General features: G+C 40.1%; 1 protein-coding gene and 1 long non-coding RNA gene across 3 annotated transcripts in view; one reads left to right on the top strand and one right to left on the bottom strand.

Moving 5' to 3' along the window:
• LOC138012712 (uncharacterized) overlaps positions 1-27,513 on the bottom strand; it is a 48,812-nt gene continuing 21,299 nt past the window's right edge. Inside the window, exons 4-6 of one of the 2 annotated variants that reach the window (XM_068859577.1) lie at positions 19,400-19,433; positions 17,454-17,494; positions 1-1,119 (exon numbers count right to left, since the gene is read on the bottom strand). In XM_068859577.1, coding sequence (XP_068715678.1) covers positions 262-1,119; positions 17,454-17,494; positions 19,400-19,433 — 933 coding nt within the window. In that variant the 3' untranslated portion in view covers positions 1-261. Of the gene's footprint in view, positions 1,120-17,453; positions 17,495-18,278; positions 18,409-19,399; positions 19,434-27,513 lie in introns of those variants that run through there. The other variant, XM_068859578.1, reaches the window with a different exon arrangement.
• LOC137967688 (uncharacterized) lies at positions 6,398-10,407 on the top strand. Its single transcript, XR_011116558.1, has 2 exons — positions 6,398-8,675; positions 9,560-10,407. It is a non-coding gene; the product is annotated as an uncharacterized lncRNA (long non-coding RNA).

A 27,513-nucleotide genomic window follows, 5' to 3' on the forward strand; every position in this document is an offset into this window, starting at 1 on the left:
TATAGTCCTTGACTTTATTAGCATCAATACAGGCAGACAAACGTGAAACTGTTCGTAGCCGAAAAGTTCCGTAGAAAAATCAAAGAAATACCAAGCACCTTAGTTTAGCTATGTCTCCCAGAATCATTCGTTTTCAATCTAAATACTGTTTAAAATGACTGGCGTAAATTTTCTAAACTAGTTCCTTCTATTTTATGTATCAAAAAACAGTCATCTCTCGATATCCCATCACCTTCTTGGTCTCCTTGAGTTTAATATGTGTTAAACAAGGTGATTCTTGAGGATGGCCGTAACTTCATTGTCGTCCAGGGCGGTGTTGTAAACTCGATATTCATCCAGGGTCCCGTTGGTTTTCCAGCCGTATAGTTGACCAAACTCGAGTGGCTTGGTGTTGTCCACGCTTCCACGAACGGCTGAGATGTCCAGCGTGTTTGACTGCTTTTTACCATTGACGTAAACAAGCACCTTCTTCTTGTTCTCGCGATGGAATACGACAGCGTAATGAACCCATTGTCCAACCAGCTGTGCCGGTTGATAGCCCTGGTCAAATGTAATCACCTTGTTCACTGGTTTGTTCTGCTTGTCCCGTATGCATACATGCAGACCTTTGGCTTGGTAACCGTGCCCTGTTTCCCAGCCGGGTACCCAACCGTGGCGATGTGGGCCAAAATAACAGCCGAAGCCTTTCCTGATAGCAAAAGTTGTCAATGGATATTTAACATCCATAATCTTCGCCCATCCAGTCACACTGAAGCTTGAACTGCCAAAATTCAAGATGGCGGTGTTTGGAACTGTAATCAGCCCTGCGGCGTTAAAGAAGCGACCTCGTGAGAACTTGGACAGCTTAGGCACCGCGCCACTAGCCGAGCCGTGGTTCTCGAGTCCCGAATCATCGGCGACCTCGTTTCCAGTTTGCTCGTCCATACGCCAGTGCCCAATCAAAGCAGGTACCCTGTTGTTATAGCAACCTTTAAGGGGGTTACACTGAGGAAGATATGGCCTCCATTGTTTTCTTGAGCACACTTCTAAGACGGTGTGACCGCTGCCGGCAGTAGAGCGAACCATGCCAGTTCTCATGAAGTTGCAAGGTTTCTCCACATAGGTAAGAAGGAAAACACTCTAAAAATAGAATGAAAGCTGCGTTGATTATAGAAATATAAACTAATTTCGCTGGAAGATTTAGTATCAGAAAGGTCCAGGATGGAAGATGGAGCTACTACGAAAATCACCGAACTGTGGAATGGGCTCAAATTTTTATATCGGCGCCACACCCACTTTTTGTTGCTGCCCCGCCCATTTTCGTCGAAGAATTAGCCATATTTTCCCGGGAGATCAAAAAGGCTTTGTTTTACAGCAATCAATGCAAGGTAACACACACGCTAACACCAACCCGGTATGGCCAACACATCACGCATGCGCACAACCATTTCACCCGGTCAATTAGCAGCCATGGACAGCTGTTTCGGCCTTTTGGGCCTCATCAGCATGGCGTAGCTAACATTCCAAGTGGATGTGTTTAGCACCCCTTTAAGTGGCAGCTTCACATGCCAAACATGTGGTAAGCTGGGTTGGGAACAGCAAAACTGTTCTCCCACGGCAAGCGTGTGGGAAGGAATTTACGTGACACACCGATCTCTTAATGTGATCCACCTTCCCACACGCTTGCAGTGGGAGAACAGTTTTGCTGTTCCCAACCCAGCTTACCACATGTTTGGCATGTGAAGCTGCCAATTAAAGGGGTGCTTAACTTTCCGCCTGGTATGTTAGCTACGCCATGCTGATGAGGTCCAAAAGGCCGAAACAGCCGTTCATGGCTGCTAATTAACCGGGTGAAATGGATGTGTGCATGCGTGATGTGTTGGCCACATCGGGCTGTTCACTGGCGAAAAATGTCTGATTGGTCGAGGCCTTGTCATGTGACTTCAATAGCTCAAATCAAACATGGCTGCCATTCGGTGTTTATTTGATCAATTTTATTAGATCTCTGTCGACAAAACACCCTTTTTCAGGCCAATAAAACGGACGAATGTTGACTGCATAGTGCGTTTCCAGCCTGGTGCGTTTCTATGCCAGCGAGATTCTCTTTTAAGCCATGGCTACGAGGGAAATTTCTTTAAAAATTTCAAGGTCAACGCGAGTCTAGTTGCTAATGTTCGAGCGGAAATTCGTTTGTGGAGCTCACCAGCTAATGGGTTACCATCTTGATTTCAATTCATGCGTTTATCTTTTTAAAAGTGGACCAAAAAGATACCACTAAATTTTCAAATGGTTTCTCTTCCAACTAAAGAGTTACACACTGTTTCCGCGGGGTCCCGCATCTAACAGAAAATGTTAAGATTTTCGCATTTTTTTTAAAAATCAAGTTGTTAAAATTGCCATTCAAGTGGTCCATTGAGGAAAATTTATTAAGACCGAGGGGAAAATTAAGAAATGTATTTCAGTCGTTCAAAAATAAATTTTAAAGTGAATTTAGCAGTAATAATAACCAAAATCATACTTAACATGTCATAGCACCTCATATTGGGCACACTAGAAGGAAACCTTTTGTTCCAAGCAAAATGCCAATTGTTTGCTTTCCTCCAAATTATAGAAATAAACGTAGATTAGGTTAACTCTGAATAGCCAAAACAACAATATTTGATTCAGAAGTCCAGCTTTCTAGCAGGGAGAATTTTACTGTAACAAAATTTTACTACAGCTAATAATACGCTTTCACCACATTGTAGTGGGTTAACGTGACAACAGAAATACTTAATCAGGAATTGATTTTATCTTCCAGCAATAAAACAGCAGGACGATATAAAATTAGGTATTTTCAAAGTTTAGAAAACTTGTTGAAGGTTATTCAGTGCCACCCTCCAAAACTTTTCACGAATTTCACACTGGCCTACTAATTACTTCCAGTACAACAAATTATCTAACCTCTCTTTTAATCCCCTTGCATTAGATTTAACTTTTAGAAAAACCATAACTTCATATTTCCGTAATAATCATTCAAAGACATTGAGCAAAAGCATACAAAGCTACATTTGAAAGGGACATAATCCCATGTTGCAGTTTTCTGGATAAGACTTCACAGAAATAACTCCTGTTACCTTTCCATATGTAAAGAGGTCCCATGATTTATGAGTCAATTAGTCAATGAGTCATGCGTCAATGAGACTCACAGTCAATATAGCAATAATTTATTGATCAAGCCTAAGCCCTCGTTTCAGTGATTAGGCCTAAGCACTCTCTGAAATTTTAGCTTTTATTTTATGGGTTAGGGTACCTGCACTAACTCATTGACTCATAAACACTTAAAACTCATATGTAAAAAAAAATTTCAACATTAGACGCAATGAATTTTTAGCAATTGCTGTAAATAATAGTAATCATTCCTACCATTTCAAAGGATGAATAAATTAAAGTTGAATGCAGTAAGTGTAAGAAGTAAAAAAGTGGTCCAATTTATTTAAGCTATGATCAATTTCCATCCTTGCTTTAGTCCCTAGATAGGGTTAAACAATGGTGGTGAAGTGAACAAACTACCCCAAGGGGGCACTGCTTATGATACTGAGACCAAACAGCTGGCAGAGTTGCCGCAGTACATTTAAGGCTATCAATCTGAAAAACGAATGGAACTGTAGAAAAATTTGGTAAGCGAGCAAGTAGCTTTTACTTATGAATTACAAAATGCCAGTCATTTGTCAATTTAGAACTGGTTCCCCTAAGGGGTCAGATTTCTTTAGCCTACACCCAGAAAACAAGATTCTGTTACCTTTAAGGGTTGTTTAAAAAAAAAAAGACCCCTCCTGAGCAAACCGCTTCCTCATGTTTGGATTCTCATTGATTTAATGACTTTAACGATATTATGCAAATTTGTTCTACAAAAATACTCAAATACCATAAAAGTATTTTTAACCTAACTTTTTTGCAAAGTTTACTCCTTGAGCCACCAGCTTCAACTTTGATACTTTGTTCTAAAAGCCAAAGCCATTGAATAGCAATGGTGGAGGTGATGATTAGTCACTTTGTATTGGTTCAATTGAAGAAAGAAAGTCAAAGTAATGATTGCACTTTAACCCTTTCACCCCTAAACTGGCCATACTTGGTATTTTACTCTGTCTAAAGCCAGAGTATTTTGCTCTGTCTAACACCAGACAATTTTACTCGTCAATGGGGAACCCCATAGAGTCAACAGTCTTACAGTACTTCTCAAGATAAAGAAAATGAATTATGTGGACTTGAACATTCCCAAAAAGAAATGCCGTATATTCCAACGATGGTTGCGTAAACTCTTCAAGATTTACCTGCTTCAGGAACATCAAATCAATGAATATTTTGAATATTTTTCCTGAACTCCTGCAAACTTTGTACACCTTTTAATGGTTTGCCCTTTAAAAGTAACATTCAGAAATAATGCAAATACAACTGAGGCTGTTTTGCATTATCTACAAGACAAGACAACAATATCCTTTATTCAAACACAATCAATATTAAAGCAATAACACATGCTTGTGGGGTCATGTGTTAACTATAATAAAGATACACTACAGGAAATAAAAGCTTAAAACTAACTATGTGACAGACATAGGATATCTACACATAAGGGATAAGAAAAATAAATCAATTGCTATCCAAAATATCATATTGCAAATACACCAAAAGGTAACGGTTGATTGACAAGTTCCTTGTGCAAAATGGTAGAGCATGTTTGAAGTCCAGCAGGACCAAGATGAGAAGTTATGATAAAACTCTAAACATGTTTTTTACCAAAATTATTTTACTGCCATCAACCCCAATGAGACCTTATGCATGGCACACTGTTTCTAGCTGCAGCTCCAAATCACATAATATATTAATAAATTTTGCCATGTAAGAAAAGAACAAACATGTGGGGTGTAAGCAAAAAAAGTCCAAGGCAATAAAGCTTCCTTTCAGCCTTTTCAGGAACAACTATCCACTGTCAACCATACTTGACTCAAAACAGAATTTCCTTGATCCAACAACACATGACAGTCCCCTAAAACCAAAGTTACATCATTAATGCTACCAGAAAACAATAGTAAAAAAACACCTCAATCTATAGATACCTATATACATCTGTACCTACACTTTTGTTCTTCCAAACATTATTTTAACTAACATGGATTTTGATTTTGATTTTAAACTCAAATTGATTGCAAATCCATAACTTGGTAACTACTTGAACGCAAGGATCGTTGAGTTGTGACTGCTAAAAAGTATAATAACTTAGACCTTCACCAGAAAAGGGAATATAAATGAGCTTAAAAGCAGCTATTTAAAATATTTGATACTTGGGTTACGTTCCCAATGAGACAATCACATTCAAAATCAAATTCATATCTGATGGAATAATTGATCATTCATGTAGAGGTCCCGATCGTAAGGTGTAACGCAGAAAAAAATAACCTTCACGTTGAACAATATTGCCATTTCCCTGCCACCTGGTACAAGCCAATTCACACATGAACGGAAACCTTAGGAATCCTCCTTTCTGCACATTACAGTAACTTTTTGTACCCGGTGGCAACAAACTTTCCACATTAAAAATTGCGCAAAAAACTCACCTGTTTCGCAGCTCTTTTCCAACGAAATAAAATTTTCCAGGAGCAAATTTTCCGAGGATGCTGGTTGGATTGGACTTTCAAACGACTTACAGAACATAAACGTTCTCTAAGAATACATTCCACTTGAAACTGGCGTTAAAAGTAGCCTTGATCGCTCTAAAAAGAACGGAAACCAACAAGCTACCGATCCGCAAAAGGCAGCCATTTTTCTGTTCATCTCGGGAGTGCTTTTTTCACGAGAGCCAATGATAGTCCCGGAAACGCGTCACGTGACATATCGCGCGACTCATGCGCAGACATTTTTCGCCAGTGAAATCGGGCTGGTGTTGACGTGTGTCACCTTGCTTTTATTGCTGCTTTGTTTTACCACGCCAAGCCTCGCAGTGGAAACCATGGGGGTGAGGTTTGGCGTGGTAAAACAAAGCTTTTTTGGTCTCCTGGGACAATATGGCCCCCGTGTGACAAGGGCGAATTGTTTCCAACATCCTCTATTCTCGGTTTTCAGCTGACGTCATAACCTTATGCAAATTAGGTTTCCGCCATTCTGGTGCCCCTGATTATAGGGAAATGTATGACATTTTGAGCGCTCACGTTCGAAGTCTTCAAATAATTCATCTTTCCAATGGATATTTCCCAAGAAAGCGACCCAAAATCACTCGACGAGGTACCAGTACTTTCATCCTACGCAAAAAAAACCTCGAAAGCCACGTTCGAGAGCGCTATTTGAAGAAGATTTTCTGTCGTTTGCGTAGACCCAGCGGCCATACGGTGCGATCAGTTTGGCTCCTCTAGAAGTCTCAGACTTGCTTTCCTAGTAAGTTTTAGAGACAAGCTACAAAACAAACAAGCAGTTGAAGGCCTTCAAAATTTTGAAAGCGTACAACCAGATGATTTCTGGTTTCGTTGCGTCCGTTTAAGCAAGGGAAGGAAATCGCGGGCAAGATTGTTGTTGTTTGTGGCGAAGGTGACTCGGAAGTTTGACACTCGGCGTCGACCTTATCTGTATCAGTTTCCAGTTGGATTTCTTTTAATACCTTCGCTAACTGCTATGGCCGCCAGATGAGAAGAAAAGGCCTCCTCATTCCCTTTGTTTCGATGATTTCCCTCTTCTTCTGTCAAAGTACTTGGTCGATTAGAGTCTCAGTCCTTCACCTTGAGAAGGTGAGAAGCTTTTTTCCTTCGAAATTCGTCCGATTTCCTTCAAACTCAGTCAATTTGGGCGCTCCACCCCTCGCATTCGCCTGTCGAATTTCAGCGAAATCGAATAAAACGCCTCCGAGTTAGACATTTGCTAACCTGAGTATCACAAACGCCTGATACTCAGGTTAAATTCACCTCATTAAATATTCAAAACCGGAGCACCTCATTTGCATCGGGCATATTTAATGAGATGAATTTTCGAAGATGAATTTCTCCGCGACGTTGTGGTTTAATCGGTCGAAATAATAATTGAGCACACTTGTTCGAGGGGTTCAACCGCTTCAGTGGTGTGAATTGGGAAGGCATCGGTGGAAACCCGGCCGAGAAACGCTTTATCGAAAAAAGCCAACTTTCGAAAAATTCTGACTCGCTCGCCTTTTACCCTAAAACTCTGAACCAACGCGTGCTAAATCGCTGCGAAAACTTTACAGGATAAAACACAACTGTTCACAGCAAAAGCCGTTACTGGCAATCACCGCAAAAGCTTTAATTGCTAAACCTGTAAAGACAATTTCAGCAAAATAAGTCCAACCCCACACTTAAAGTTAAAATCTAACATTAAACCGTGAGGCAATCGCTGCGAAAGCTTTTAAATTGTCCTTTGTTCGTTGTATCTGTCCCAGAGTAAGGCAGGCTTCCCAGAAACAAAGTCTTTCGATTTCGTGTCGTCTCGGCTTATCTGAGAAATCCACGCGTTTCGGCGATCTTCTGTTAGCTGTTTATAACTTTCACCGTTCTTATCAACAACGATAGGTATACGGAATAGACTAATACCTTCCTTGTTTCCAGATTTTACTCCACAGCCAGGTATTATACAGAGAACCATCGCACTACAACTCACTCACATCTCTCTCTACGCGTCTCTGTTTACGATTCGAGGGGCTCCACAATGGCGGTTAACGACGGTTGTCAAGGACTGAGGTCACGTGGGTGAAAACCAAGAATTTTGACAAATAGCTGCTAGTGATAGACAGAGCGCAAAAACCGCTGATTGGCTAGAGAATAATGACGTAAAATGGCTTTTTTCGCGTAACTGCGCCTGCGCAAACTCTAAAGATTCGAAGATCGAGACGATCGAGACAGTGATCGATCGAAGTGGAGAATAACACTCTAGCATCCTCTAGCATTTGTCAAATTTGTGGAAAGTTAGACGACTCATACCCTGGGTGCCAGAGGAATTTTTTTTCAAGGTCGGAGAGAACACTCAGCGATTCCAAATCAACGGTCGAGGACACAAGATTGATTACTTCGCAAGTCTGCATGTCAAGTAGCAATGCGTCCTCTTGTATCATTTTGTTGGTTTTGGCTACTGTGAATTTTCTTGACATGGGGTGTTGGTCTGCCCCCAGATTATTTAAAAATCTTACAGAAACCAGCGAACTGGCAACGAAATTCTTCTTTGTTCTCGGGAACTACAGGAGCAACTTGGTCTTGATGGACGAAAGGTTTTTGCTTTTGAAAATAAGTTTGGCTGGCCGTTGTTATTGAAGACTGTAACGTAACGCTGTCATACAACTTTGATCGTATAAAATCGTCCACTGGGTTTCTTGCTGTAGATGAACTGTGAGAGAATTTCAGCCACAAAGTTGAATTTTCTTAACACCTGGGATTTACAATTTCCACGTCACGTAACCTTGACTGTTAAATGCCATCGATCTGTGCGAGGTTTTTGTTGCTGTTCCTCGCAAATATTTTTGCAGAAACCATTCCAGGAAATCTGCATCAAAGCGTCTTCCACTCAGTGTTTGGCAATATTGTCCTGATCAGTTGTGGAACAGCCCAGAAAAGTACATTACTGTAACAGAGTAACCATGTTGGTCAACTTTTTCATATTTATAAGTTTGCAAAACGGCTACAAAAACACGTGTGCAGCAAAGCTTTGGGAGCATGCAAACACTTCAGGTACATTATATAATAATAATAATAATAATAATAATAATAATCATAATAATAATAATAATAAGCCTTACAGCTTTAGTTAGATGCGTACCCCTGACTGAAAGTTGTTTAACACTAAAAATTAGTGTGAACACCAAATAATAATTATTAACAATTACTGTTTCGCCGAAGGCAAGGTGAATATCGGTTAATAAAAACCGAGATGAAGTTGAGGTTTTTATTCACCAACATTCATAAAGTCTGAGGGAATATCGGAAACAATAATTTAAATTTGCCTGACAATAGAAGCAATTTCTTAGTAAATGATGCCATCATGCAAATCGCCTATTACATAGTTGATTATTTGAATAATACACATTTTCTTTAAAACAATTAATTTATTTGTCTGTCACCTGAACAAAACAGCTTGTGGCTATTTTGAAAAAATCGCTTCGGTGATTATCACGTAATAATAATCATCTCAATGACAAGCAATCAGTGCAGAGAACTTTCAGTAATTATACTAATAAGCATATAGGTAATTCCTATAGCACAAGACAATAATGAACAATAATATTATAATTCCATGAGTGCATGTTGATATGAGATCAGCAACTCAATCATATCCATTGATTATTGTTTTATTAAATTTTCATTTGATTCTTGACACTTGGACATATTTAAAGGCAATCAGTTTCCAGCGTGGTAACACTTGGCGCAATCAGTTTCCATATTATGTCATACTGTATAAGAGCTGTTAACTGAGAGTGAGTGAACCAATCAGAAAGCGAAAAACACAGTATCCGTGGTTCAAAATTTCATAATGTAAGGTATTATCTTTCCCCTTGTGCTTACTGTGTCATTATTCACTTTCTGTGTAATGGTTTTATCATTGTTTTTGTTTGTAGGAAATGGTAGCCATACCTGATTTATGAAGAAACTGAAGTTGTGCAGTAGTGCAGCAACCTACTTTTACTCTCTGCGGATTAGCTTTCTCGGTTCACGGAAAACCCTTTTCTTTATTGTAAATACATTGTGGCATGGAAGATATTCTCAAACAGGTCTGGAGAATGTTCACCACCAAAATTTCCCATTTTGTCTGGATCATATAAGTTCTTTCCTCCTTTTGTTTAGTGGTTGACTAGCGACTTGTGAAATTGTATGGTGCACAAGAGAGCTAAATGCAGTGTCTCCTTTAGTTGTAAAACATATATTAAAGGAACACAAATAATATTGTCATTGTTGTTGAGTAATGTTAGGATTTAGTACTGCCAGTGGTATTACAAGTGTCTCTTTTGAGTGGATTCCCCAACTTTCTGCTAACTTGACCCAAACAGATACCCCCCGGTATATATAGGTGGGGAACAAATTCGGGAAAATGAAAGGAAAAAATACTAAACATACATCAGTTGATTATTACAATACACTATTTTGTTTTGTTCAATATTATTTGCACTAGAAAGAAAATTAACGACCATAAGAATTTAGTCTGTGATAAGGAAAAGTTTGTTCTGACTAAAACCTATATTGGAAATTTAGGCATTTGGGGTGCTTTTTCACAGGGTTACATGTGCATGGTATTAATTTTTATGTCAGTCCAATATTTTTCTTGAAAACTGTGTTGTCTCTATAACTTTGTCCTTTTTTGTGAAGCATGACATTTTCTTCTCTCAATTCAACATTTGATTTGTGTTGCTGATCTTGTTTTTCCAGCAAAAGTGTGTTATGTTGAATAATAATTATTTTTGTTATATAACTGTTTTTGCCCCCAGCAGCACATGCTCTCATTGGTTACTTCAAGGTCACATGATATCTAACAAAAACACTTTTGTCGTTCAAAAGTCTCTGAGCAGGCAACAGTGCAAAATCTATGACGTCAGAGGGTAACAGTGCACTGTTGCCCGCAAATATTGACCGACAACCACCGTTGCTGTTCCCATTGCACGTTTTCCTATTTGTTCTATATAACAAATCACTTAATGACTGGTCTCTCAGGAAACAGTTCATTTTGTTTTACTGTTTGTTCATTAAGTGTTTACTGTTGGGATAATAGCAAAATTATTGACCTTGGGTGTTTGGTGACACAGCTACATTGTAAAGCATAACCATTATGAAAATGATATCTGTTTTACCTTATTATAGTGAGCTAACTTTTTGGTGTGGTTTTACTCACGGGTCTTATAATAGGCCAAAAGCAATTTGAGAAATTCATGGGGTTGTGCATCGTGTTCAATGCAGTTTGTTCTGTGCATGTAAATAATAATATGAAATGAAACATGTTTAGTAGCACTCAATATAATGCTAAGCAGTGTACTGCTGTCAGTGGTGTGTGTGTCTTGGTGAAGGGGGGGGGGGGGGGGTTAGTACTGCAAAGGCATTGGCATGTCATTGTCGTAATGAGCTAAACCCAAATACTTAACTTCATGTTTTTTTGTGAAAGTTTTTGTTTTCGTTCTCGATTTTTCTCTGCTTAATATCCAGCTGCTGCTTTTGATCCTTGAGGGTTTTCTACATGTACCTGTCTGACTAATTCTGTGTAACTTAGTGCTTCAGTTCTCTTGGCAGATTTTTGGCACTGACAAAGAAGGGGGCGTAGAATCTATATTGAGGGATAGGGGAAATTCAATTCAGGGCAGATTATTATTGCAACTATTGTAATGTTATTGCATCACTCACCTTCATTGGTGAAATGTATTCATCCATGTGGCAAATTCTGCAGTCCTTGTGAGCCAGTAGCAAGTGAATAAAAATTTTCTAGTGTGGTGAACTGTTTTGCTGGCATCAAAAGCCAAAAAAAGCGCTTTGCACATTGAACTAGAGCACCTTTGCTGACATTTTCAGTCTCTAAACGGAAAAAGCAGCTTACTTTGTTGAATAAACTTAACTCGCCCTTTGCAAAGAGCCCCATAAACTTGAAAAAGCACACAATCCACCGGTAGTCAGATGTGACAGTTGACATATTTTATTTTTAGTTACACAAAACATAGCAATGAACGTTGTTAAAGGGAAGAAAATAACAGGGTTTGTTGTCAATATTTGCCGCTGTTTAATATAACTGGCAGCCGCTCTGTCGCCTTGGCTTATACAGCGAGAAAACTTTAATACATTGTATGAACAATGTCGACAAGATATTAACTCGAAGTTAAAAACGTACATGTACGCTATATGCATTTCAGGACAACTTACGACCCCAAAACCTCACAAACTATATCGAGTGGCGGGAAAGTATAAGGCACTGGACTTCGCTTTTCTGTGTAAAACCAGTTACAACTGTGAAGACGAACACTAGCGGTAAAAAAACCTGCCTCTTCAAACTTCGATTTGAAAAAGTCTCTCTTGGTGTATGAAATCGGAATTCCACCTTTAAACACCTCTCAAAAATTTTCATATCAACGAAAAAAAAGTCATATTTGATATGTTTCGTGACAATAATTTACCTCCAACATATCTCTGTTCTGAGCTTAAAGAGTAACCGACCACCTTAAGAAACGCAAAACTCTAAACAACGAACGTCAAATGAAGCTTCGAAGCTCGTCAAAAACTCTATTGCTTTAGGCGAACTGGTTTTGGTCCGATCTCTTCCCTGACGGCTCTGAAGCATCGTTGAATGATGGCAGATTCAGATCATCTTTTTGCAAATTTTCTCAGAGAAACGCCAGCGGCGTGACAGCCTCCACAATGACGTGGTGGATTTCGATTTGTCGTCCGCCATTTTGAAAATAGAATGGCGGCAACACAAGTGTGATTCTAGTGCGCATGTCAAGCGGTTTTTGCGCTCTGTCCTAGTGATATGCAATACATTATTTAAGCGGGAAACCGCTGAACTGAATTCAATGATTTCTAGCATAGGATCGCAGAGAATGATAGAAATGAGTCTTCTGTCAAGAAAATAGCGAGGAAAAGCTGGAAAGCAGCCAAAAAAAGCTATATTTTTTTTCTAAATATCCCAAAATTTTCTAAAGATCTTAAACTTCTCTAAATATCTCGGTAACTTCTAAATATCTCAAAAAATATCCGGATATTTGTGTAAAGGCCCAAACTCAAGCTTTCAAGGAATTAACATGCAAATAAACTTTGTTCGCGTAGAATATTGGGCTTCGAATATTTTGTGGTTGGACTTACTGAAGGCAGTGAAATGTAATTATTAGCATCTGAGAGAAACAGTCGTGTCGGGAGACCCAGGGGAATAAAAAAACTTGCGGTTGACAAACTACGGGAACAAATTTTATTTGCATAATTAATGTTAATTCCTTGACGCCTTCATAAATAGGCCACTTGGGAAAATACCATAATACTCTTTGTTTGTCCCCCCAAATTTTGTATAAGCATTGTTTTTGGTTTCGCTTGGGACCATCGTAAGTCCCAAGAGAAACTGGAAATAATGTTTATGCAAAATTAAGTATTATGATATTTTCCCAAGTCGCCTACCATATACAGTTACGATCGCGAACAGCCTACTACGTACAAGTGCTATTAACTAATAAAAGCGGTATGAATGCGCAAACGTTTTCTTTACTACGGCTTTCATTATGCTTTACCATCAGATCGGAGACCAGTGGAACTAACCAAGGAAAAATGGAACGACATTTTTCATCAAAAGTAAATTTCCAAAAGGACCGAAGCGTTCCATTTACGTTTCGACCGAAATTTTGGTTACATCACAGTGAAATGGGACTGGAAACGAGAATTTCGGAAATGGAACGGCACGTTTCGTTCGGACCAGACCGACCGGTCAAAGAGGACCACCTCCAGAGGTGGTCCCAAATATTCCGGTCGGACCGAACCGAAACGGACCTTTCCACTTGACTTCAGCCCGAAATTTCCGGAAAATTTGGCTTAATGGAAAGCACCCAAAGTTTCAGCGTTAAAGTTACCATGTTGTCAATGGTAACTTGCTTCGTTTCCAAGAGTAACTTTTAGGGTTTTGATGTCATGAGCGACGAAGCCCGCCAAAATTTACTACGAAAATCACCTATCTGTGGAATAGGCCCGAATTACTGAGTCACTGCCCTGCCCACTATCACTTGTAAATGGTTCACATTCTTGATAGGTGCTGTGTTCCAAGCTTCTTTTCAGGCCAGGAAACCTTTCTTGCACTCGAAGTAATAGCGAATCCATGGTTGCACTTGCAACCTGTTCGCTGGACAATAGCCTTCATTGCAAGCGTTTCCGTTGGGTTTCACAGATGAGAACTTTTGAACGAGCAAAAAATGAAGAGAGGGGGGAGGGGAGAGGAGGGAAGGAAGCGCTCGTCCGCAAACCCCAACATTCCGAAGAAGGTGTTTTTCACACTTACACACTTTAGCGCACACCCGCCTGGAACGTCTCAAAAAAAAAAAAAAAAAAACCACCAATGAGACGAAGGACTTATCAACAGAAATAAAGTAAGTTGCTAATTTTAAAAGCAAACACGCACTAGTGAAACTAGTGATCGCGAAGAAAATGTTGTTTAAACTAGATAGCTTCAAGGCAGACCAAATCAAGTGATAAGTGCAGAATATGCAGAACCGATTTCCAAATCTTATCACGAGTCTCTCATGAGATCATGTCGGAGTATTTAAGAGCGTCTGTCCGTAAAAATCAAAGATATCGCGGTAAGGTTAGAAAATTAGATTTCGTTCGCATTTTAATGTTGAATAGGCTGGGATGTGACTAAAATCACTCCTTAGTTTTTATTGGGGAAATATCCCTTTAATTCAAAGAAAAAGGCAACTAGAGAAAATCCGTTAACATGTCATTTGAGGCGCTAAATTATTACAAGGGTTTGACAGCCTTGTGTGCAAAGACAAATCATTAACGCTACCGCATTTAAAACCGGTCAGTATCCAAGGTGGACTGCGGACTGCGGACTGCGGACCCGGACTGCGGACCGGGTATAAAACGAGGACCAGGTACAAAATGAGGACTGGGACTAGGTATGAAGTAAGGCCTGAGTTTTCAACAATGGAGTATAGAACAAAACTAAGTTTGTACTGGCCCAGATGCAGATTTTAAAAAGGGCCTTGGGTACTCTTATTCCGTGTCAAAACATTGTCACGTACACAAAAATGCTCAGTTACAACATCGACTGGGCTAGAGAAAGTAAGAGCAGAAATTTTATCTCAAAATTGTACTTTACCGGCCACGAATTTTAAATTTAAAAAAAGGGAAAGGAAAGGAACTTTATTTAAGTGTCAAGTCGTTCTAGTGCTGGAGCACTTATTCGGGACACTGTAAACTGACAAATGAAGTCAAGCACTTGAGTGGAAAAGTTGTTATGGGGAAGAACGGAAACAATTTTTGCATAAACGTTAAATCTACGTATATTTCCGTCTTTTATATTAAAGTCCTCTGACTGTTGTTGTCGTAGTTCGAGCCAGGATGGCCGAATGGTAGAGTGTTTTGGCTCGTCACGCAATCGTTACTTCCAAAGTCTGTGTAAGAGGCTTCAAAAAAAAAGGTAAATCAGGACACGGACTATAACAGTTGTTCTCTTGGTCGAGTGCTGTTTACAGACGGACCCGTGCGACAATGAGGTGAACAAAAAGTTGTATTAATCGCAACAAAATATTTATTTTGCGAATAGATAGAGACCGCCGTCCAAACATCACAGTGGAATCTGTTCAGAAGATATGTTAATGATTGACAGGGCACATGACGTCATATGCACGGAATGCGCATAATTGGAATTGGATAGCCTGCGCTCGCAGACGTATTTCCGGTTGTCGCTTCTCTCCGCCCGGAAGGAGAGAAGCGACAACCGGAAATACGTCTGCGAGCGCAGGCTAGGGTCGAGATAGTTTTGTTTTCGCTTTGCGTGATGTTCGATATTTTTATCCACACTTCCAGTTAGTTTTGTGTGGTCTCGGATCAAAACAAAACTCTGTTGAAATCAGCATCTCCCATTTCTCGATTTTCAAACGGTCAGTGTAAAACGCAGACTGTAGACTGCAGACTGCAGACTGCAGACCAGGGATAAAATGCAGACTGAGGGTAAAAGAAATATTTATAATAAAAAACGAGTCATAAGCATAAAATAAAGAGTGTTTGAAAGAGAATCCTGTTTTACATCTGTCAACAACTCACATTATCATGACTGCAGGTCGCTGCACCCTTTGGGTTTAGTCCATGAAAAATGCGATCTTTGAAATCCTCTGTGCTTTGTTTTTGCGCTTCCAGATGCATTGAAATGTTCAAAGTTATTTCTCACGCCAGTACAGTACGTCGAGGGATATAGATCGATATTATAAACCAACAATTATTACTCGGAATACCTGAAAGGTATCCGAGTTGTAGGTTGTTCACCATTTACCACAAAAATCCGGAAATTTCGGTTGGAATGTAAATGGTAAGCCTATTTTGGTCTTCCCAAACGAAAAATTTCCTGACAAAACAGGATTTCTTGAAAGGTAGTCCAAGATTCCCAAATTAAACGGAATTTCCAATCGGAAAACGTGTTGACATTTGCATACTCCCATGATTTTAACTCCCTCCAGACTCTCTCGGTAACCTTGAACGGATTTTGTAAATGGTACACGCCGTTTCCAACTAAATTTCCCATTCGGGAGTTTTTGCTTACCATTTGAACAAACCTAGCAGCAACCGGTTTCTGCTTGTAAATGGTAAACGACCGTAATCCCGCTTGTCTTTTTTCGGTGCAACGATTTCATGTATTCCGAGCGACTAGGACACGGGGATTTCATTGGTTGAGCTATGCGTGATAACCCCTAGGGAGGGGTTGTAATTGAAAATAACATCTTCCAGATGCAAAACAAACGAACTGTTGAACTGAAGGATAAACATAACGTACACGAAAGTGAGTGAAAGGATCTTCCTAAGAAATTTTTACATCTCAGTGATACTGGCTTAAGCCGACTGAAACGTTAGATTGTTGCAAAATCCACGTTATCTATGTCTCATGCCTGTCAAAATAAATTGAGTTATTAGGTAATTACTCTCGGTGACTTTGTTCAGTGCAGCTAAATGGACAGTAGCGGGTGGTGATTTCATTGCCTAAAAGCAACTCACTTAACGAAACTATACTTTTTCCTACAACAACAAGGATTCAAACAGCTTCAATTCTTACAGAGTTCGATGAAAATTCGGATTTATAACATCCGGTAGGGCAAAAAAGCGATTGTGTTGTGTTGGCTTTTATCCTTAGAACTCATTTTTCATTATTATTATTATTATTATTATTATATTTTACCCGCAGTCTGCATTTTACCCCTGGTCTGCAGTCTGCAGTCTGCAGTCTGCATTTTACCCTCAGTCTGCATTGTACCCCCGGTCTGCAGTCTGCGTTTTACACTGACCGATTTTCAACCGTAAAGCTGGTGACCCGCGAAGGATTTCATAAATTACTTTCGTGTCTTACCTCTGATAAATACAACCTCCATACAAACGTTTTGCAATTTCAACTAAAACCTTCAGTGAGCTATTGATCGTCGTTTTGAGAAGCCAAAAAATATCCAGTTTAACGCTATGGTTGACAATTATGGCGCGAAATATTTTTCCCACCATTCTCATTTCGTACTTCATTTCATGTCGTCAGCCTATTGCTATTTCTTTGCTCTGTGTCTTTTTCACAGTGTTTTGTATTCAGTTAGCATTTTATACCTGGTCCGCAGTCCGGGTCCGCAGTCTGCAGTCCGCGGTCCTTGTTTTATACTGACCGATTTAAAACACATAAATCAGTTAAATCCTCAAATATCTGTTGGAATGATTTTGGGAAATATTGCATACAATTCACTGCAGCAAACGTACTTCCGTTTATAAACTACAGACTTCAAATGCCAACCACACAAATAAAACTGGAATTACCTTTGTCGGAGTTGGTGTAGTTGTAGGTCCAGGTAAAGCCTCTAAATGTGGAAAATACAGAAGAAACGTTGATGACTGCAAAATGTACATTTACGCTTTGAATAATTATTGATTGGTGCGTTCATGTAAATGTGTACTAAAAGATTCCATCAAAGCCCCTGGTTAACAAGAAAGTTGTTTCTAAGAAAATGCTTTAAAAGAATTGATGATACAACCATTAATTTGATATGGCTAGCCATTTAGAAAACAGTCCTAAGAAAATACGTGCGCTGATTGGTTAAAAATCGGTTTTCTATAACTCGATGGAGACACAGAACTAGCACGAGCAAAGAGAATTTACATTTTGATAATTAGAGTTAACAAGTTGTTTTCCTTTTCTAGTCGCGTTGTTTTCTAAAAGAAATGGAAAACATGTACTCCGTGTTTCTATCGAGTTATAGAAACACGAGTGAAAGGTTGTGAGAACTCGAAAAAGCTGTGGAAACACTTGCTTGTGGCTCGTGTTCCCACAGCATTTCTCTTTCTCCCAAACTTTCACTCGTGTTTCTATAACTCGATAGAAACACTGTACATGTTTTCTATTTTTTAAATACTGGTTGGAAACGAATTCTGGTTTAAAGGTTGCTGAAGAGTGCACAGATGTAATTATTCTACAATTATACATGCTACTCCTACGTACATTTAAGTCTGTTGAGGTAATTTGTGCATGTTGACATCACGTGAAACCTATTCCAAAAGCACATGGCATGGCTTGAGCAGTGATTTATAACAGAGGGATGATAATGATTATGATGATGACGATGATGTGACGACTCAACAACTCACCTAAACAATCAAATTCACACCCAGTAAAACAACATTTGTAGCCATCGGGACACTCGCTATCATCTCCTTCAGTACAAAAATTGACCATATCCTCTGGGCACTCTGCCCAAGTCATACTGGTAATGTACTTGGAAGTTGCACAATAGATTTTGCTTACTTTATGTCTTCGATAAGTACTTTCCAAAATTTGGTCACAGAGAATTATAATTCTTTTATTTTTTTTCTCAATGCGTGAGTGGGCGGAATTCAACAAATCCTGCAATCTGATTGGTTCGGGGAGCGGGCGGAATTTTCTCATCCGGCCTGCTCACGGCAGGCGGAATGCTAGCCTTGAACTTGGGTGATGACCTTAAATTTCCATTTTTTTTTAACCGACTACGTTTACATACAGAGGTTATTTTTCATTAGACAAGAGGTTTGGAAATAGAATTCAAATAAAAAATATTTCTCTTTGAAACGTTCAGTTTGTAAGTCGCTTTAATGCTGCATTCACTATCAAGCGCGGTGCGAGTCAATAATTAAAACAAGTGATTTCATAGAAGGTGGGAGAAAAAGACGAAAAAAATAAATAAGTTATTTACCAGCAAAGGGTCGATCCGTATAGCAAAGAACTGTGACATCGGTCTTGAAAAAAGCTACCCTCGGCCTGCGGCCTCGGGCAGCAATTTCAAGGCCTCAGCTGACAAATAACATATATGTATTTTGACAATTGGGTACATATTACTGTGAGTATTTAAATTACAACAAATGGTATATTTTAAATATTTGATTCTCGTGCTATGGATTCATTTGGCACGGCCATCCTCAAGGAACTTGTGTACTTCTGAAAGTATTTTATTGTCGAGATATATTGCACATCTTCACGTGTCGCGCACGTGACAAAGTGACCTTTACGTGCACCACTGAACGAAAGTTTGGTCATCTTGGAAAGATGTTTTCACATCTCACCTTCGTTTCTCTTTCATGTGTTTCTGCAAAAGATGTTTCCTTGCATTGAGTCATTTCGTTTCATCTTAAACCGTTCAATTAGCGTTTCCTTTGTCGAACACTGAGCAAGAATACCCATCGATCAGTAAAAAACAATGTGCTTAGCCACTTTGAAACAAATACACTATTTTTACCTCGTTTCCATGGTCCAGTGGTCATTGTTAACACCTGTAATGAAGATAATCTCAAAAATTAAAAAATTAAACGAGACTTACCCGTAAGTTGAAGTTTGATTGGAATTCTATCGAGTCATCAAACTGCACCAAGGGATCACATGAGATAGCTAGGCGTATGCGCATAATCAGTATTCACAGCCGAATGCGAGTGTCGCAATTGACACCAGTGTAGTAGAATACAAAAGTCCTCAAAAAACCATACCCAGTCTGGGAGGGTGAAATGTGAGGTAAACATGCTGCGGTGGGCATGTGATCCCTTGGTGCAGTTTGATGACTCGATAGAATTCCAATCAAACTTCAACTTGCAGGTAAGTCTCGTTTAATTTTTTAATTCTATCTCGTCATCACTGCCCAGGGATCCCATGAGATTTCAAAGACAAGACAGTCACATGAGACAAGACAGTCACATAATGCAGAATACAGTAACATAAGAACTTCCTTTAATGGAAATAAGAAATAGAAACGCTCATTATAACAAGTCTACAACAAAGCAAACAGTGGGGTGTTACATATAACAACTACACCCAATATAACATGGCCTCAAATGACCTACTGGCCAGATATAAAAAATGTGTGTACAAATAACCGGGAGATTTCTCCTCCCGGGAAAAAACAAGTCCACATTAATGGACAGGACTTCGTTAGAAGTTACTCAATATGTAGTACTGCTGATGCAAAGGTTGTGGATTGGACTGGTTTATCGTAGATTCGATCAAAAGACCTAGACGAGGACCACCCTGCCGTGCGCAAAATCTCGTCGATTGGAATACATGCTGCCTTGGATTTGGAAGTGGAGGCAGACCGAGTGCTGTGTGGTTTGAATGATGCAACATCAATTGCAGGAGAGGACATAACAGTTCGAATCCATCTTGACAAAGTTTCCTTTGAAATTGCTTTGTGTGGTGTGGAGAAGCTAAGAAATAACTGAGTTTCTTTTCCTCTCAAGGGCTGGGTTCGTTTAAGGTATTCCGTTAGGTATGAATAAACACAGCGGGACTTGTCATGAAGGTATGCATGCAACATCACTGACGGTGGCTGATAGCCAGGCCTACTTTGTTTAACGTGAGCGGGTAAAACAAACTCAAAACATGAAGATGTATCTTACATGAAGTTAACATTAAGCATATGCAAAGTCTAGCTCCTCTGTGCGGAGACCAGGGCAACTAGCATTGTTACTTTCAGAGTCAGTGTCTTGAGATCTAACTTCTCCATAGGGCTTAATCCTGAAAGATATGACAAAACTGGCTGCACATCCCAAGTGGATTGATATCGAGGCATAGGTGGTGTACATTGATAGATCCCTTTCATGAATCTTGATACTATTGGGTGACTCCCAATAGGTGTCCTGTCTGAAGATACAGTGAGTGCTGATATAGCACTTCTGGCTGTATTAAGTGTTGTGTACATTAAAGCTTGTTCATGAAGTCGAACTAAAAAATCCAGCACAGAAGTCACAGATGGGCTATAGGGAGAAACTTGTTGTTCACCACAAAACTCAAACCATCGCCTGAGGTATGGTTGGTATTGCTTCTGTGTTCCAACGGACCAGGAGTGTAAGATAATTTCTGTAGCTTTCCCTGAAAAGTTGCTCTGGAGGAAGCCTTGCCGGAGACTCTGCAAGCCAACAGGCGAAGTCGCTTTCGTAAGGGGTGTAGAGCACCGCTGTGAGGTTGTGTTAGTAGATTGGTGGATTGGGGGAGAAGGAGAGGTCTGTCTATGAGAAGGTGTAACAATGTTGTGAACCATGGCTGGGTTTGCCAAAGAGGGATCAGTATCACTCCTGTTGCCTCGTGGAATTCGATTTTCTGCAGGCATGAGGCAATTACAATGAATGGAGGAAAACGGTAAAAATATGAGTTAGCCCAATTCATATAAAAAGCGTTCACAAACTTTGCTCTAGGATCTGGCTTCCACGAAACATAGTCCTGAACCTTATAATTTAGCCTGGATGGAAACAGGTCAATTTGGAAAGGGCCCCATATATTGCTGATATCTTCAAACACTTTCGTATTTAGGGACCATTCTGTGGAGCCATCAAAATTCCTGGATTCTTGGTCAGCAACTACTTTAGTAACGCCTGGGATGTGGCATGAGCTAAGCCAAATATTCCTGCTATTAGCCCACTGCCAAATCTGCAATGCCATGTCATTGCAGTCATTCGACTTAATGCCCCCCATAGCATTGATGTACGACACTGTAGTAGTGTTATCTGACTGGATCCATATGTGTTTATCTGTTAAGTCACTACACAAAGATTGCAAGCCAAACAAAACTGCTTTTATTTCTAAATAATTGATGTGGAAACAGTGTTCTTTAGCACTCCAAAGTCCTCCAGTCTGCTGCTCTTCACACATTGCCCCCCCACCCTGTGTTAGAGGCATCAGTAGTGAGGGTCAGGTCAGGGTTGGTTTGCATTATATTTTTAAATGCTGTATTCACGTTGATCACCCACCACTGCAATTCTGATATGGCCTTTGCACTCAAGCTCATGAGTGCATCATAATCACCCTTGTTAATTGTTAAAGCTGAAATCTTATTTCGTTCTAAATGTCTGTAGTGCAACTCGCCAAACTGCACTCCTGGAAGACTGGATACCAACAGCCCTATGACCCGCGCAACCTCCCTAATAGTAGGATTGCTCTGATTTAGAAGGTTCTCACAGGCCTGTTTAACAGTAATAGCTTTCCTGGGTGGAAGGCGTATAGTCATTGAGTTGCTATTCAGCAAAAATCCAAGAAACTCCAATTCTTGCGTGGGTATTAGCACTGACTTAGTAGGGTGGATGACAAAACCTATAATTTGAGAAACGTATTTGTTGTCTCCCAAATGTTTTCCCCGCAGGAGGTATAGGTGTGACCCATGAGAGAAGAGTCATCAATGTGTCCCATGCAGAAATGCCCTAGGGATCTGAGGTGAGCATAGATTGGCTTCAACACTTTGGTAAACAATCGTGGGGTAGATGCTAACCCATTTGGAAGGCAGGCAAATCGAAAATAATTGCCTTGCCATTCAAACTTGAGAAAATTACGATCCTCTACTGAAATAGGGATAGAATAATATGCATCCTTAAGATCCACTGATGCCATAAAGCATCCTGGTCGCATGAGTTTGAGGGCGGCATGGATGGTATCCATTTTGAAATGATAGTATGCCACAAACTCGTTGAGGGGTTTTAAGTTCAAAATCAGCCTATGGCTACCATCCTTTTTCTCCTAAATATGGTAGAGATAAAGTCTCCATCACTGGGCTTAGATGGTTCTATAACCCCTTTTGTGAGGAGTTTGGCTATTTCAAGGTTTATGATGTCTTTGTCCGCAAACGAAAAAATAATTTGTCTGGGTTGGGTAGCCTGCACAGGTCTACAATGCCCCTCAAACTCTATGTGATGATGCTGGATGGCATCAAGAATAACAGGATCAGTAGTAACTGCTTTCCAGTTTGTTGTGCTCCTTAACACAGCCTGCTTTAAAGTTAAGGACCAGCTGGGATAGCAATTCTGCATTCACAATAGATGTGACGTTTTCCCTCACCTTGTCTTTCATTGATACTTCCGGATTGGAGTGTGTTGTTTGGTGTGGGCACCCCTTGCTGCCCGGCTGTTGGCTAAAAAATGCCTTTGGGAATTTGCCTTCTGTGTGGCGAATTGCCCATGTGCCCTAGCATATGGCTTTGCAAAATGTGGTCTGTTGAACCTTTGTTTAGGAGCCTTGTAGCCCTGGGATGATGTGTTGGTACTTGAGGGTTTTTGCATCTGTATCCCCGCTTTTTCCAGTTCCGCCATATCTTTTAAGTGTTTAGAGAGATCATCTCCAAACAACTTAGATGTTGTTTTAATCTCTTCCTTGCAGAGTCGAGTGTAAGGCGGATTTAACTCGGGTTTAATTAATTCCCGTCTCTTCATGTTCAACTTGTGGTGCGTATTGCACAAAAGAGTAGTGCTATCCATGATAACCGTGAGAGTTTCTCTCTTATTTGGCGTGTCGCCAGATTGAAGGGATCTAACAAGCTTGCCACTCAAAGTACACAGCGCAGATAAGCCAGGCAACAAAAATTCCTGTACTTTTTGGAATGCTAAATCCACCGTTCGACTCCGATGGGGAAGCAAATCCCACACCTCTTCATTGACACTGGTGACGTTAAGACGCTTGACATTCTCCGGTGATGAATATTTGCAGGCGCTCTCTTTGACCGTGTCGGTAGAGAGGCCACCAGTGAGCATGTTGTCGACGAGGGTGGCAATCTTTCCCTCGATGGCCGGGGATGTTTTCGTGTTGGGTAGGTAAGCCTGGGTCAGGCTATCTACGATGCTGTTATGGCCCTGAGGCTCCGAGTCGGAGCGAGTGTCAGAAGCCATGCTGTTCGATGCGTTTGTGTTCGCGCCTGAATCGCGCGTGCAGTCATTCACTACTGCTGTGATCTGAGTGATGTCCAGTGAATCGGCTGATCTATCGGGATTTGGCCCGGCTGCATCATCTTGGAGGAAGAGATCTTCCTTTAGGTCCGTCAATGCTGCTGTTTGTGCCTGAGAAGCCTCGCTTAACTGAGACAACGTGGTGGTAAGATTTTGGAGGACGACCGCCAAGCTGTTGCTGCCGACCGGAACAAACTCCTGGAGTTCTGATACCTAGGGTGTTGTTGAGCTATCTTCCGTCTTTACCGACATAGCTGCCTATGTAAGAAATCGACTGGCCCTATTTTCCTGAGAAAAGAGTGGAATAGGCTAAAAAACAAGCGAAATTTCTATCCGCAAATCTAAAGCTGCAAAACTGATATCGCGCGCCAAAAGCACTGACTATGCGCATGCGCCTAGCTATCTCATGGGATCCCTGGGCAGTGATGACGAGATAGAATTGTACTTTACGGCCACGAATTTAAAAAGGAAAAGGAAAGGAAAGGAACTTTATTTAAGTGTCAAGTCGTTCTAGCGCTGGAGCACTTATTCGGGACACTGTAAACTGACAAATGAAGTCAAGCACTTGAGTGGAAAAGTTGTTATGGGGAAGAACGGAAACAATTTTGGCATAAACTTTAACTCTACGTATATTTCCATCTTTTATATTAAAGTCCTCTGACTGTTGTTGTCGTAGTTCGAGCCAGGATGGCCGAATGGTAGAGTGTTTTGGCTCGTCACGCAATCGTTACTTCCAAAGTCTGTGTAAGAGGCTTCAAAAAAAAAGGTAAATCAGGACACGGACTATAACAGTTGTTCTCTTGGTCGAGTGCTGTTTACAGACGGACCCGTGCGACAATGAGGTGAACAAAAAGTTGTATTAATCGCAACAAAATATCTATTTTGCGAATAGATAGAGACCGCCGTCGAAACATCTCAGTGGAATCTGTTCAGAAGATATGTTAATGATTGACAGGGCACATGACGTCATGTGCACGGAATGCGCATAATTGAATATTTCTGAATTTTCTTGAGTAAATAAGAACGCTTGTTGATGGGGTGGAGATAGTTTTGTTTTCGCTTTGCGTGATGTTCGATATATAGATACACACTTCCAGTTAGTTTTGTGTGGTCTCGGATCAAAACAAAACTCTATTGAAATCAGCATCTCCCACTTCTCGATTTCAAACAGTCAGTGTAAAACGCAGACTGCAGACTGCAGACCAGGGATAAAATGCAGACTGAGGGTAAAATAAATATTTACAATAAAAACGAGTCATAAGCATAAAATAAAGAGTGTTTTACATCTGTCAACAACTCACATTATCATGACTGCAGGTCGCTGCACCCTTTGGGTTTAGTCCATGAAAAATGCGATCGTTGAAATCCTCTGTGCTTTGTTTTTTCGCTTCCAGATGCATTGAAATGTTCAAAGTTATTTCTCACGCCAGTACAGTACATCGAGGGATATCGATCGATATTATAAACCAACAATTATTACTCGGAATACCTGAAAGGTATCCGAGTTGTAGGTTGGTTGGTAGGTTGGTAGGTTGTTCACAATTTACGACAAAAATCCGGAAATTTCGGTTGGAATGTAAATGGTAAGCCTATTTTGGTCTTCCCAAACGAAAAATTTCCTGACAAAACGGGATTTCTTGAAAGGTAGTCCAAAATTCCCAAATTAAACGGAATTTCCAATCGGAAAACGTGTTGACATTTGCATACTCCCATGCTTTTAACTCCCTCCAGACTCTCTCGGTAACCTTGAACGGATTTTGTAAATGGTACACGGCGTTTCCAACTAAATTTCCCATTCGGGAGTTTTTGCTTACCATTTGAACAAACCTAGCAGCAACCGGTTTCTGCTTGTAAATGGTAAACGACCGTAATCCCCCTTGTCTTTTTTCGGTGCAACGAAATGCACAAAGAATTTCATGTATTCCGAGCAATTAGGACACGGGGATTTCATTGGTTAAGCTATGCGTGATAACCCCTAGGGAGGGGTTGTAATTGAAAATCTGTTGAACTGAAAGATAAACATAACGTACACGAAAGTGAACTAGACCCTCCGTGAGGGTACACTGGGTTGCCTGTGGTACGTGCACCGTTCCAGAATTTTTTTTTCATGTTGGGGCGTCATTAAGACCATTTAAGGGGTCACCCAGAAGTCTTGGCCCTTTGGCTTACAGGTCCTCACACGTTTGTACGACGAAACAGATCCTTTTCTGAGGTTAAAAACCTGGCTACCGGCCTATTAATTAATCATTTGTTAGAAAGAAGAAATTCCTGTCCTCTTTAGAAAAAATAGACACGCAGTGCTTATGTGTGGTAGTGAAGTAACACAGCGATTTATTCCATATAAAATGTCAACTGAGCTGTGTGTTGTCTTCCAGGAGATTCAAGTTGTCCTTGCGTAGTATGTAGCTCTAACAGTGCATGATATTGTTTTGGTATTGTCTATCATTGTAGTGCCATTGTAGAAATCTTGGGTAAATAGCCTAAGAAGACATGTGGTTACTAGCAAAGTACTGAACCCAGAATCGAAAGATTGATGAAAATACATGGGAAGTGAGAAACATTGGCTTCTGGGCTGATATGTTGATAATTTTCAAGCTCTCTCACAACTTCTTTCACCACAAGTTTAAGCGTGCCCTCTGAGCATCTGACAGCTTTGTAAAGTCCACTAAAGTTAAGCCCTATTTAGTATCTGGATGGGTGACCTCAAACAGAAGCATTGGACCGAAAATACTATTAACGCTAACAAATGCGAACTCAGCAAGGTACAGATTTTGTTAGCTTGCTTTATGCAAAAACAAATATTGATGCAAAAGTATTTATTGATACACAGTTTTCAGAAAGAGCAGAAGGAAGTCTTTTTTTGTTTTCGTTTTTTTTTTAATTAATTAATTAATTTATTTATTCCAGACACACACACAAAACAAACAACTTACTTACAGGATAGACATATTTACATATTTACAGTAAAACATTATACATTGCTTCCCATACTGAAAAGGAAATCAAAGCATTAAAGTTTTCAGGCTGTCGGTTGCAAGGCTGTTGTGAAAAGGCGATGAACGATTTGTTGGTTTAGGGACTTATCAAAGTAAAAGAAGCAAGAAAAATGAACAGTTTTCTAAATTAAAGTTTTCAGTAGTTCCCACTTCGTTTGTAAGGTGCCCGCACCCTTTTGTTCAAATAGATAGGTCGACTTAAGACATCTGAAAAGGCCTTCTACCTTTGGTAGCGTTTTATTGTTTTTACAAATCCAGATATAAGGTCTTGCTAACAGGAGGCAAAAATTCATTTGACAATGATTTTTGGGGGAGTCTGGCATCAAACCTAATGCTATAAGAAGATTGAATTGGTAGTTTTCTGGAATAATCTGAGACGAAATAAAGCGTTGTATTAAGAAGGTCCAAAAAGCGGTCACTCTGGGACAGGACCAAAAGAGGTGACTAAGTTTTTCTGGTTCATCTTTGCAAAAGGAGAAGTTTGGGTAGTCTTGTAGGCCGATTTTAACTAAGAATTCGTTAGTGAGCAGAAGGAAGTTTCCAGGAAGGTCGCTCGAGAATAACATATTTACGACACGAAAACAACATTAATTTTGAATCGTGAATATAGAATATAAAAAGTTACGATCAGCGACAAACATATTGGGAGATTTTTGCTGCGTTCA

Source organism: Montipora foliosa, chromosome 8 (assembly GCF_036669935.1).
Source record: "Montipora foliosa isolate CH-2021 chromosome 8, ASM3666993v2, whole genome shotgun sequence".
NCBI lineage: Eukaryota > Metazoa > Cnidaria > Anthozoa > Scleractinia > Acroporidae > Montipora > Montipora foliosa.